At 37.4% G+C, this 13,340-nt stretch overlaps 1 protein-coding gene across 1 annotated transcript in view; it reads left to right on the plus strand.

The window, feature by feature from the left end:
• Positions 1 to 13,340, plus strand: part of EIF3H (eukaryotic translation initiation factor 3 subunit H) — a 99,083-nt gene that overhangs the window by 24,243 nt on the left and 61,500 nt on the right. The window contains exon 2 of the mRNA XM_004011773.5: positions 8,735 to 8,891. Within this exon, the coding sequence (XP_004011822.1) occupies positions 8,735 to 8,891 (157 nt within the window). The remainder of the gene's footprint in view (positions 1 to 8,734; positions 8,892 to 13,340) is intronic.

A 13,340-nucleotide genomic window follows, 5' to 3' on the forward strand; every position in this document is an offset into this window, starting at 1 on the left:
CTTTGGGATTGGAATGAAAACTGACCTTTTCCAGCTCTGTGGCCACGGCTGAGTTTTCCAAATTTGCTGGCATATTGAGTGCAGCACTTTCACAGCATCATCTTTCAGGATTTGAAACAGCTCAACTGGAATTCCATCACCTCCACTAGCTTTGTTCGTAATGCTTTCTAAGGCCCCCTTGACTTGACATTCCAGGATGTCTGGTTCTAGATGAGTGATCACACCATCATGATTATCTGGGTCATGAAGATCTTTTTCGTACAGTTCTTCTGTGTATTCTTGCCACCTCTTCTTAATATCTTCTGCTTCTGTTAGGTCCAGACCATATCTGTCCTTTATCGAGCCCATCTTTGCATGAAATGTTCCCTTGGTATTTCTAATTTTCTCTAGTCTTTCCCATTCTGTTCTTTTCCTCTATTTCTTTGCACTGATTGCTGAAGAAGGCTTTCTTATCTCTTCTTGCTATTCTTTGGAACTCTGCATTCAGATGCTTATATCTTTCCTTTTCTCCTTTGCTTTTCACTTCTCTTCTTTTCACAGCTATTTGTAAGGCCTCCCCAGACAGCCATTTTGCTTTTTTGCATTTCTTTTCCATGGGGATGGTCTTGATCCCTGTCTACTGTACAGTGTCAGGAACCTCATTCCATAGTTCATCAGGTACTCTATCAGATCTTGGCCCTTAAATCTATTTCTCACTTCCACTGTATAATCATAAGGGATTTGATTGAAGTCATACCTGAATGGTCTAGCAGTTTTCCTTACTTTCTTCAATTTGAGTCTGATTTTGGCAATAAGCTTTTTGGAAAGATCTCAGTTTCCACTTTTCTGAGTCAAACAAGGCCAATACCCCATTTGCTGACCCAGGACTGAGACTGGGCTGCAGCCCAGCTCCTTGCTCTTGGGGATTGTATCTGTGATGTACCTATGGATATTGCCGTATTAACTCAGAGAGTTAATGCTCTGGTTTGTGAGTTCTCTCTTCTAGCTTGGTTGGCTAGTTAAGCTTTTCCGAAACGCAGTTTATTTAACATTTCTACCTGCACACAGAACAGAGAAGGTTGAGGTACTTTATAGGCCTGAAAGTTCCAGAGACAGTTCTTAAATTGCTTCTTAACTGTGAACTTCAAATTGCCACTTTCATTAGACGAATCTTGGATGGTAACTTCATAGACATATATCTACCAAGTAAAATAACCTTGACACTGGTCTTAGAAATATTGCTGATTATAAAAGTTATGGCAAACCTTTTCTAAAAGGATTTATATCAACAAAAACGATGTGAAATTATTAGTCTTGACTTATGCAGTAGTATCTGTGTCTACAGATTGGGTTTCTTATTGATGTATCAGTGCTTTTAGCAGAAGCCTGAGAGTGTATTCCTGCTGCCCTGCTGTTCATCCATCTTTAGGCCCTTTTGTACCCTTAAAATACAACTTGTATATTTTATGAAAAGCAAATATTACTATTCTTTGAAACTAGTAATTTTTTAAAATCTCAGTTTTATTTATTTATTTTACTTTACAATATTGTATTGGGTTTGCCATACACTGACATGAATCTGCTGTGGGTGTACCTGTGTTCCCCATCCTGAACTTCCCTCCCACCTCCCTCCCCATCCCATCCCTCTGAGTCATCCCAGTGCACCAGCCCTGAACTCCCTGTATCATGCATTGAACCTGGACTGGTGATTTCGTTTCATATGTGATAATTTACATGTTTCAGTGCCATTCTCCCATATCATCCCGCCCTCACCCTCTCCCACAGAGTCCAAAAGACTGTTCTATACATCTGTGTCTCTTTTGCTAAACTAGTATTTAAAATCATAGTTGGCACATACTCTCTTCCTTCACTCAGGTCTTCACAGGGCTGGGTGCTTGTTCATCAGCCCTCGGCGGAGGTGTCATCTGAGAGAAGCCTTTACCAGATCGCCCCAGCTTAACAGCACATTTCTCTGTCTTTTTCTTGGTGCTTTAAACAATCTATAAGCACATTAACTTTATTAATTTTCATTTTAAAATAGCGGTTCTTAAAGTGTGGACTCCCAGCACTCTCTGAGGTTTAAACTATTTTTGTAATAATAAGTAAACATTATTCATCTTTTTTACTCTCATTCTTTCATGAACGTCTAATGGAGGTTTTCAGATGCTCCATTATGTGTTATATAAAAGATTGAATGCAGAAGCAGATATGAGAATCCAGTTGTCTTTTATTAAAGTAGACATTAATCGAATTTACAAAACTATGAACACTGTCACTCTTTTATCCTGGTTAAAATTTCTTTTTGAAAAGGTAAATAGTTTACAGAAGTGTGAAAAATGTCGTAATTTAAATTAGTGTCGTGATTTAAATTTAAAATTTAAATTTTAAGCGAATAAAGTATTTTGAACATTTTTTGGTTTGAATTTCTGTGTGAAATATCAATGTAAAAGTTCTTTGAGGCCCACAATAATTTTTGAGTGTTAAAAGGGGCCCTTTGACCAAAAAATTTGAGAACTGGTGTTCTTAAAATAAAAGTCCCATGAAAGTAAAGACCTTATGTATTTGATTTGGTTTCATATTCGTAGGGCCTGGCAGAGGTAAAACTGGCCTGTGGAAATCACTGAATTATCTGGGTGAACAGATTATGAATGAATGAAAGAAAATGACAATTATAGAATTCTGGTAATTCTCTACAGGGCTTTCAAGTTTTTCTAAAGTAACCGGTTTTTGCAGACATCATATTTGATAGAAAATTACTCCAGTTCATCAGAAAGCATAATCTTTATTTTGGCCAGGTTTAATTGTTCCCTGATATGGAACTGAACGTTTTTGATGCGATTTTGGTTAGAGATTCTGTTAAATATTCCTTTCTAGGAAGGATGGAAGATTTTACCCATCATGCTTATTAACTAACTCAAAGTTGATTTCTAGTATAATTTATTTGTGTATTTTAGATTGTTGTTTATATTTTACTTATAAAATACTTTCTGTATTTTATAATAAATACAGAATACTTTATAATAAAAAATATTTTCTGTCATGGAAGTTAAATCCTTTGTTGCTTTTAGCCTTTGGACAAAGTTAGGTTTTCATTTTTTTTTTTTTTAATGCCAGACACTTAAATAGTATTTTGTTCATTGTAGATTACAGATAGTCTGTTTTGCTTTTTCAGATTGCCCACACTGAATAATAAATGATAGTAAGGAAAAAAGAATTTATTCCTCTCAGGTATTTTCAGCAGACAGGAAATCCGTTTACTGTCCTGCAAGTTGGAATTCTTTACTAAGATTTGCCCATCCTGAGAAGATGCAAACTTAAGAAAGCTAGGAGATGGTTCTAGAGACTGCTCACCTATTCCAAGAACAATACTGATTGTGTAGGTCACATCAGGGAAGTTTTTTATAAGCATTTAGACCCAGAAGTGACTTCAGCAGCAGCAGCAGACCCAGAATATGACAGTGTTAGGGAGGTGTAGAAGAATTTGGTAATTTCAGATTCTGCTGGTTAGTTTGTTTCTGTCCCTTAGGGCATAGTTTATAGAAGACTTTTCATTTACCCACTGATATACAGGATAAAGTAACCTGGCCGGCACAAGTTCATAAGTAGTTGTAAATTAGGGGGTCAAGCTATAAAGAATAAATCTTAACTCTGATAGGGCACTTGAATGCTTCTCAGTTGGACTGCTCACTTTATCTTTCCTCTCATTTCTTTACTGTGGAGATCCTTCCAATTAGGGCTTAAGTTTCTCTTTATACTTTTGTAAATAAAAGGTTCATTCTTGGATCTGTATTTCTCAGTGTACCCAGTTTTTAGCAACACAAGGAGTCTTAAAGAAGGAGACTTATGGTTTAATCAGTTGAGTTCATTGCAATCACCTGAGGTGTTAGAGCAGAAACAAAGGCTGGTCCATGCTACGTCATTAAAAATTAGAATGAAGTAGGATGTTAGGCGGAGAAGGCAGTTGGCAACCCACCCTGGTACTCTTGCCTGGCAAATCCCATGGATGGAGGAGCCTGGTAGGCTGCAGTCCATGGGGTTGCTAAGAGTCAGACACGACTGAGCGACTTCACATTCACTTTTCACTTGCATGCATTGGAGAAGGAAATGGCAACCCACTCCAGTATTCTTGCCTGGAGAATCCCAGGGATGGAGGAGCCTGGTGGGCTGCTGTCTCTGGGGTCGCACAGAGTCAGACACGACTGAAGCGACTTAGCAGCAGCAGCAGCAGGATGTTAGAATCAACTGGAGAATATAAAAATGAAAATAGAAACCACCCCTCCCTCCCTAAAAAAGAAGAAATCCCACATCCCCCCAAACCCTAAAATACAGGATAGGAACCCCAGGCCAGGTTAATTACCTCTGATTTTCAGAGATTGGGTTTCAGGTATCTGTATTTTTTAAAATACTAATGGCTGTAATATGTCACCAGAGTAAAGACCGCTCTTCAGTTATTTAAAAAAACTCCCCTGGTCATTTTGATAAGCTAGGAACAAATGATATAGAGCTCCTGAGCATGTGGGATCATCTGTGACACTTATAAACAAAATATAATAGAGGAGTGTGCTTTTGTTTGGAGACCTATTAAACTCCCTGTGTATCTTGTTTTCAAGAGTAAGAATAGGGAGCGTGACATTAATAAGCAGGGTTAATTAAGAGTCTGTCAGCACTGTTTTGTGGACAGAAACATGAGTGGTTCGGGGGAGTGACAATGGAAGGCCCGTGAGCAGGAGAACAGGACTTGTGTGGTGGAACATTCCCATCTTGTGGCTTAGTGAGGACAGTGCTGCTAAAGATACAGAGCTGCACCTCTTTATCTTAGTTATGTACGAATTTACACAACTAGGGGCTGTTGTTCATGCTATTAGACTTCCCGTGATTAGGGCACAAAAAATGTGACCACCAGCACCATTCCCTCAGTCTTTTTGCCGCCTGTCCCTGTAAACCCTTCTCTGAACTTTTTTACTCTATGTAGTCACCCTGTTCCTACAACTTTGTTATGGAGACTTCTGGAGCTGTTGCCACCACATTCAGTTTCAGTTCTGTTAAAAAAAACCTATTTGGAGCCTCAAGTTACTCAGTTATTGTGAAGTAATTAAATACACCTTGGTGTCGGAAGTCAGATCTCACCTCCCTGCCGTAGTAAATCTATGTCAGATTATCTGTTTCCTCCTCTGTAAAATGGGAAAATAATATTACTGACTCTGTAGAGTGATTGTGAGGATTTAATGAGTAACTGCATTTGAGGCACTTAGTGGAGTGCTTTTGACAAAAATAATTGACCGGTATTTACCATTAATTCCTTTAGCAAATACATTTTGAGTATATAGACCATGAGCAGTACATGGATTCTGTCTTACTCATAAATACCGATAATCTACAGAATGTTTTTCTAGATATAGTAAGTTCTTCATTATTTGTATAGAATAGCAGAAGCCTATGTGTCAGTGGGTTGCTTCTGTTCAGGAATTGCCTTCTGACATCTAAGTGTCCTCGGAAGTTTGTAATGCAATTCCACTACATTTTTTTTTTTGAACTAAAGAATTGAGATGTTAGTGTGTATGCAGGAAATAGGAAGGCTATAAAATGTCAAAATGGAGAATGAGTTTGCTTAGTTTTGTTAAAAGGTTTTTGTGTTCTGAATGCGTTATTATATTTGACTTTATTAAATTGGCAAGATCATAAATGTTAGAGTTGGAAATTATTTTAATGATCACCAGGCCTTTCCTAAAGCTTTCTGTTTTGTCAACTAAAAATGCTAGAGAGAATTCATCCTTAAAATGGATACCCTCTTTCCTGAAACTGTCACCTGTGGTGCGTCCTTTGCTTTTCAAAGTAAGACACATTCTCTACTGCCTCACTATTTGGACAGTGCTCTTTGTGATTGTCCCTAGCCTGTAGAGAGGTTTTAATTCATTGAACTGGTTCTCATCACAGGGTTTTAAACTTTCTCTCTTATAATTAGTCCTTTAGGGGGTACACCTATTCATGTTCATTGTCTTTAGCCAGTGAAGTTAAACCACTGCTTTTTCCATTACTCAGGTGAATACTGTTACTTGTAACCTTTCTCTTGGTCATTGTAGAGAACTGGCTGTAGCAGGTCAGTGATGCAGCAAAGAGCGAGATAATAATTTCTCTTACTTGGAGGACTGTGCTTCTGTGGATACTGTATAAATTGCACTGATTCTTGGGGCGGGCATATCAGGCTGCCATGCTGTTCTGTTGTGTTGCTCCCAACCCCTTCACAGTTTACTTTGTTTAAAGTAAGACAGTCTATGCTAATTTGTTTTTAAAGATAATAATTGTTTTTTTCTCACTTCTATTTTCTTTGTAAAGGGAAATAAGGTTATTTTGGTCTGGCTTCTGGTGAAACTATGCTGAGTCATCAATACTCCGTTTCCCACATGTAGGAATCAGCTGTTAGGAATCAGTTGGTGCAAAGATACACACTAAGCTCAGTTACCTTCTAGCATCTCTCATTTACTTTAATTTCAGCTGTGGTTCATTAATAGAGTTCAGTATCCAGGAAATTAGGTAACCTGGGCAAGCTGATAGGTGTGTTTGTAATAACTCTTTATCAGTTTTGTGTATTCCTTCTTAGTCACCGATGTTTCTTTTATTTTTTAATTGGGAAAATGGTTGTTGTTGGCAGAGTTAAGTTGAATGGGAATTAAACAGTTCTGTTTTCTTTTTATCGATAAAGTCAATAATATTGATTAAGCATTATTTCAGGGCAGATCCTGTGTGAAATATTAACTGTACATTTTTCTCATTTTTAATAGTCTTAAGTAATGCTGTGAAATGGTTCCATTTTGCAAGTCAGAAATCTAGGACTTGGGAAGATTAAATAGCTTTCCCAAGGTCACAGCTAATAAATGCTAGAGCTGGAAACCATTCTTCCTCTTCCTGCATGACCCCTAGAGCCTGTTTTTGTGCCTTTCAAGAAATGGAGAGATCTTTTATACAGAAATGTGTGCGGTTTATGCACGTTCTCCACTTCACAGTGTTGAAGGTCTGCCGGTCTAGTTGGTGTCCTGCAGTAAGCTCTTCCCTGCTGACTGCTTGCTGTTCTTGAAGGTCTGGATCTTAAACTGGTGTAAAGTCTTTCTGAATCCATTCATCACAGAGTCTTTGCTTCATGTCTGTTCCTAACTCATGGTTTTAATAATTAAGCTGCTGATATGAGAATAATCTTCTTGTTAAAATATGCCCATAAGCTTTGGAGTTTAAATCTTGGTTCTGCCATTTCCTGGATGTATGATCTTTAGCCATTTACTCAACTTTTCTCTGCTTCAGCTTTCTTATTTGTAAAATGAGTATAATATAATGCTTTTTCCTGAGGTACTTATGAGGATTCCATGATTGATAATACCAGTATAATAATTAGAATACTGCCTGGCACATGATGTTCAATAATTGTAACCTGTATTATTAACTGGTTACTGATGATTTATTTCTATCAATAATATACTTGTTTTAAATTAAACACTAATCAGTAAAACTCTAATTCCCATTTTGTTCTTAGACTTATTTTTCCCTCTGATAGCTTTCCATTGTATTTTAGACTATATTGCCCTTTAGTCTTTGGGCCACGTCCTTGTACTGAATAATACAGACTGCTTCTGTTAATAATACTATGTGCCAAGCACTGTTCAAAGCCCATTAATATATTAACAGTCTCATGTTGTAGGAATTATTATTAATCATGACTGTTACTGTGAACTTTTAAATTAATTGCCTATTCAGTCATGCAGTGTACCTCTTCATTTTAATGGCAATATTAAAGGAGAGAGTAAATAGAAGAGCTGGCTATTCCATTAGAGGTTATTTGGTATATCCTTATTGTTGAGAAAAATTAGGTAGTGTTGGTGACTGGGCTGTCATTATGTTCTCTGTTACCAAGCAAGTTCTTGGATACGTGTTCCTGTTGTTGCTTCCTCTGATTAATGAGATGCTCTGTGCAGGAACCATCTTGAGGTGTTGAGAGTTTGTCAGAGGGTTCTGTTTTTAGATGTTCAGATAATTGAGATCTTTATCTCTGTGTCTTACTGATATTTTTATCATTTGTGGCAGGATATTGCTGTTAACAAAGGTTAGCAGGGTCACTTTCTCTGTAATAGTCTCAGGTTGAAGTGGTAATGTTAGATTCAACTGAAGGAATTCTTGGATGCCAGACCTTTAAGCATCTTTGACTTAAAGGTTGTGAGTGTTCTACATGGACACTTTTTAGAATATAATTTTATTTACTTATTTTTAATCTATTTTTGGCTGTGCTGGGTCTTTGTTGCTGCTCGGACTTTGCTCTGGTTGCGGTGAGTGGGGGTTGCTCTCTGGTGCTGTGGGGGGCGTCTCATTGCAGTGGCTCCTTTTGTCGCAGGGTACAGGCTTTAGGGCACTCAGGCTTCAGTAGCTGTGGCTCTCCAGCCTAGTTGCTCCATGGCATGTGGGATCTTTCTGGATCAGGGATTGAACCTGGATCTCCTGCATTGGCAGGCAGATTCTTCACCACTGAACCACCAGGGAAGCCCACATGGACATTTCTGACAAGTCTTCAGATTCCAAGAGTTTCAGGTGTACATTTAGACTATGTAAGATTTTTTTTTTTTTTTTATGTAAGGGTAAAGGAAATGGTTTGTAAGAAATTTGGTCAGTTCTGTCATATAACTATGGGTTCATCAGTATAGTTTTAGTTTTTCTTTGAAATAAAGGAAGTGTAAACTGTAAGAGTGATATTTAAACTTTTATTTTTTTCTTTTAGGTGGTATTAAAGATTATCAAACATTACCAGGAAGAAGGACAAGGAACTGAGGTGGTTCAAGGAGTGCTTTTGGGCCTTGTTGTAGAAGATCGACTTGAGATTACCAACTGCTTTCCTTTCCCTCAGCACACTGAAGATGATGCTGACTTTGATGAAGGTAAGGGTATTCACACAAATGGTTATTGATCCAGTGTTCGCCGTAACCTTTGATAATTGTTACCGGGAGTTCATCAGAGTAACCTAGTTCTCCATCTCTTGAAAAAGATTCTACAGATTCTCTGAAATGAAGTTGTATTATCAAAACTTGATTAGTTTGGCTTTTAGTTATTCGGGATTTGTGATTCTGATAATTTGGGTAGGAGCTGTGCTGATGTTAACTTTCTCATTGTGAAAGCAGCTTACCAATTACAGTGTGAAGGACAGAAATCGTTGCTATGTCCCACAACCATTTCCTTCCGTAGTTTTTTGACTTACTGTTTAAGAAGAGATGAGTTGTCTACTTGAGAAAGAAGATACTCCTTGAGCATTTCAGAATCTTTGTGCTGCAGGGGTAATTGCTTTGTTAGCGAAGGCCAATAGTAAGATCCTACCAAAGGCCAAGGTCAGCATCCTAAAGGATTTTTAAAAAAATCTAGTTGAAAATTAGGTTGTCCGAATTCTCACATTCTTGTCAGCACTTACTTGTTGTCTTGTTGATGATGGCCATTCCGACAGGTGTGAGGCAGTCTCTCATTGTGGCTTTGATGTACATTTTCCTAATATTGGTGATTGAGCACCTCTTCATATGCTTGTTGGCTGCTTTTATGTCTTCTTTAGAAGGTGAAATGTCTTCTCAAGTCTTTTGCTAATTTCTTAGGGCTTTGTTGAAGGAGTTCTTTATATATTCTTCATATTTACTCCTTTTTGTATATATAGTTTGCAGGTATTATCTTTCACACTTTTGGTGTTTCTTTTGTTGCACAGAAGCTTTAATACAATCCAGCTTGTCTATTTTTGCTTTTGTTTCCTGTGCTTATGGTGTAATCTCCAAGAAATCATTGCCAAGACCAGTGTTATGAAGGTTCCAGTATTACGAAGTTTCTTCCATATATTTTCTTCTAGGAATTACATGCTAGTGCTGTACTCTTTTGATTATTGTTGCTTTTATAGTATGTTTTGGAATCAAGAAGTGTGAGGTCTCCAACTTTGGTTTTCTTTCTCAACATTATTTTGGCTATTTAGGGTCCTTTGATATTCCATAAGAATTTAGATAGATTTTTTTCCTATTTCTGCAAGAAAAAGAAAAAAAGAAAGAAATTTCATTGGTACTTTGCTAGGGATTGCATTGAACCTGTAGATCACATTGGGTGTTATGGACAGTGTAACGGTATTCAATCTTCCAGTTCAGGAATACGAGATGGATGTCCTTTCCTTTTGTTTTGTCTTTCAGCAATGTTTTGTAATTTCCAGCATATAAGTGTTTTGCTGCATTGTTCCTAAGTATATTATTCTTTTTGATGCTATTGTAAATGTGATTGTTTTTTAAATTCCTTTCATTCATTTTATTGATCACTTTTAACTTTGGTAAAATGTTATCTCATTTGACTTCATGTCCTCATAGTACCTTGAACGTATAGTAACACAAAGTATATTCTTACTGAGGTTGATACCTTGATATTGCAGTTTGATCTGCACATCTTTTTTTAATTGAAGTAGTACTTTTAGAAACTAACCAAGGCTGTTTCATTCTAGGCACTTAAGTATTTGAATTTTTAAAAAACTTATTAAAGTTTTGAAATTTTTTATCTTAAGCCAGCTAGAATCTCCCTGTTTCATTTGAACGGCTATAACATGCCTATTAAATGTGTGTAAAACAGAAGTTTATGGTTGGGATTTCACTTCAGTCTATTCTGGCAGTATTTGGATATCTCTATTCCAAAGAGTCGGACACGACTGAGCGACTGAACTGAACTGAACTGATACAAAATTAGGCTTCTTTAGTTTTGAGAGATAATTTTCAATCCTTTATTAATAGATTCCAGGAGCTAAAAAGCCTCTTGATGGAAGTGAAAGAGGAGAATGAAAAAGTTGGCTTAAAGCTCAACATTCAGAAAACTAAGATCATGGCATCTGGTCCCATCACAGTGTCAGACTTTATTTTTTGGGCTCCAAAATCACTGCAGATGGTGATTGCAGCCATGAAATTAAAAGACGCTTACTCCTTGGAAGAAAAATTATGACCAACCTAGATAGCATATTCAAAAACAGAGATATTATTTTGCTAACCAGGGTCCATCTAGTCAAGGCTATGGTTTTTCCAGTGGTCATTATGGATGTGAGAGTTGGACTGTGAGGAAAGCTGAGCGCTGAAGAATTGATGCTTTTGAACTGTGGTGTTGGAGAAGACTCTTGAGAGTCCCTTGGACTGCAAGGAGATCCAACCAGTCTATCCTAAAGGAGACCAGTCCTGGGTGTTCATTGGAAGGACTGATGCTGAGGCTGAAACTCCAGTTACTTTGGCCACCTCATGCGAAGAGTTGACTCACTGGAAAAGACTCTGATGCTGGGAGGGATTTGGGGCAGGAGGAGAAGGGACGACAGAGGATGAGATGGCTGGATGGCATCACCGACTTGATGCACATGAGTTTGAGTGAACTCCGGGAGTTGGTGATGGACAGGGAGGCCTGGCGTGCTGCGATTCATGGGGTCGGGACACGACTGAGCGACTGAACTGAACTGAACTGATTCCCATATTCACCACCCTACCTGGAGATTCACAATTATAATTCAGTAATAACTATTTTAGATTCGGAAGACCATGGCTTACTAGCATACTTTCCTTGATTTATAAGTGAGCCTAAGAGGTTCATTTGAAATGACTTATTCAGTTTCCCTGTTAGTGGCACAGTTGGGAGCAGAATCCATTCCTAAAGAGTTTACATTGTCTCCTGGTTTTCTCAAGTAGTTAATTTTGTTTTATAAAATCCTCAGTTTATTTGTTAGTGAATTCTTTTTGGCTGCACTGACTCTTCATTGCTGTGTGTGAGCTTTCTCTAGTTACACAGAGCGGGGGAGTCTGTGGTTGCAGTGCGAAGGCTACTCATTGTGGTGGCTTCTCTTGTTGCAGAGCATGGGTTCCAGAGCATAGGCTCAGTAGCTGTGACCCCGCGGCATGTGGAATGGTACCAGACCAGGGATCGTACCTGTGTTCCCTGCATTGGCAGGCAAATTCTTAACCTCTGGACCACTAGGGAAGTCCTAAAATTCTGAATTTGAAATATGAGCAAGGAATAATGTTTAGTGCAATTATGGTAGATGAACCAACCAAAGAGCTTGATCATTGGATGCTTAACTTCTCTTATGGACTTGAGATAATTGGCCTGTGTGCCTTTCATTAACATATGCTTTAAGAAGCTCATTAAAAAATAACACTGAGGTAACAACAGACTTCAATTTAGCATTAAATAATAAAAATATTATAGGACATTGTTTGCTGTGTATTAAATGTGCATTTTCTATAATCATTTACTGTGCATAGTTGAAGGTTTTATTCATTCCATTTTCCAGATGAGGAAAGCTAATTTGGAAACTAGTAGGACTTGCCATTTTTCTTGTATATGTGAAAAATCTAAGACAGTGCCCAGTATTTCTTCTTGAGTTTTAGATTCTTTCATTTAATCTGTTTATTTATCTTAATGGATATTAGTATGCAGTCACCATTAGATTTTTATCAAACTTGATAAAAGCTAATTTTTTGTTATAGTTCTGCATGTTTATTATTTTAAATCATGCTAAAGGCCTGTTGTTTTGCTTACTGCTTTTCTGTTGTTTTATGCTTGCTGAAACTAATATTTGTTCAGGGAAGGATCTTTTGCTCTGACTTTCACCCTAAGGAAGTAAAACACTCACCAAACATTTAATAATTTTTTACGTATTGCGTTGTGTTTGTTTGTTTGTTTCGGTTTGTTATTGCGCCCAGTGTAAACTAGAGATTCTGTGATCTGTGGGCCTGCTTTTGCATATGGAAAATTTTTTTGAACTTTTTATTTTGTACTGGACTATAGCCGATTAACAATGTTGTAATAGTTTCAAGGGGACAGTAAATAGACTCAGCCATACATATACATGTATCCATTCTCCCCCAAACTCCCCTCCCATCCGGGTTGTAATGTTTCTTTGGAACACTGTCATGCCCATTCACTTGTGTATTTTCTGTGGCTGTGTTCCTGCTACAGTGGCTTAGTTGAGTAGTTGTGACAGAGATCATATGGGTACCTGGCCTGAAATTGTTTTTTTTACTGTCTGGTTCTTTAAGAAAAATGGACCATTTCTTTTTTATATATATCTTTTTCTTATTCTTTTCCCACTCATAAAGTTAGATAGTTCTTTTTATCATGAATTGATGGCTTTTTGTTTATTTCTTTTAGATTTTGCCCTTGACTCTGACTCTCAGTCTAGACTGTTTGTGGGCACAATAATGAAAATGCTGGTATTATCGAGTGTTTGTTTCACTGGTGCACCTGAAAATATCAGAATGGTAGTTTTTGCTTTAATTTTACTGCATTTTTCCTTTTTTTTTAAAAAAAAAAACAAAACAAAACAAACAACCCACACATTGAATTACTGA

The sequence above is a fragment of the Ovis aries genome, chromosome 9 (genome assembly GCF_016772045.2).
Source record: "Ovis aries strain OAR_USU_Benz2616 breed Rambouillet chromosome 9, ARS-UI_Ramb_v3.0, whole genome shotgun sequence".
Taxonomy (NCBI): Eukaryota; Metazoa; Chordata; class Mammalia; order Artiodactyla; family Bovidae; genus Ovis; species Ovis aries.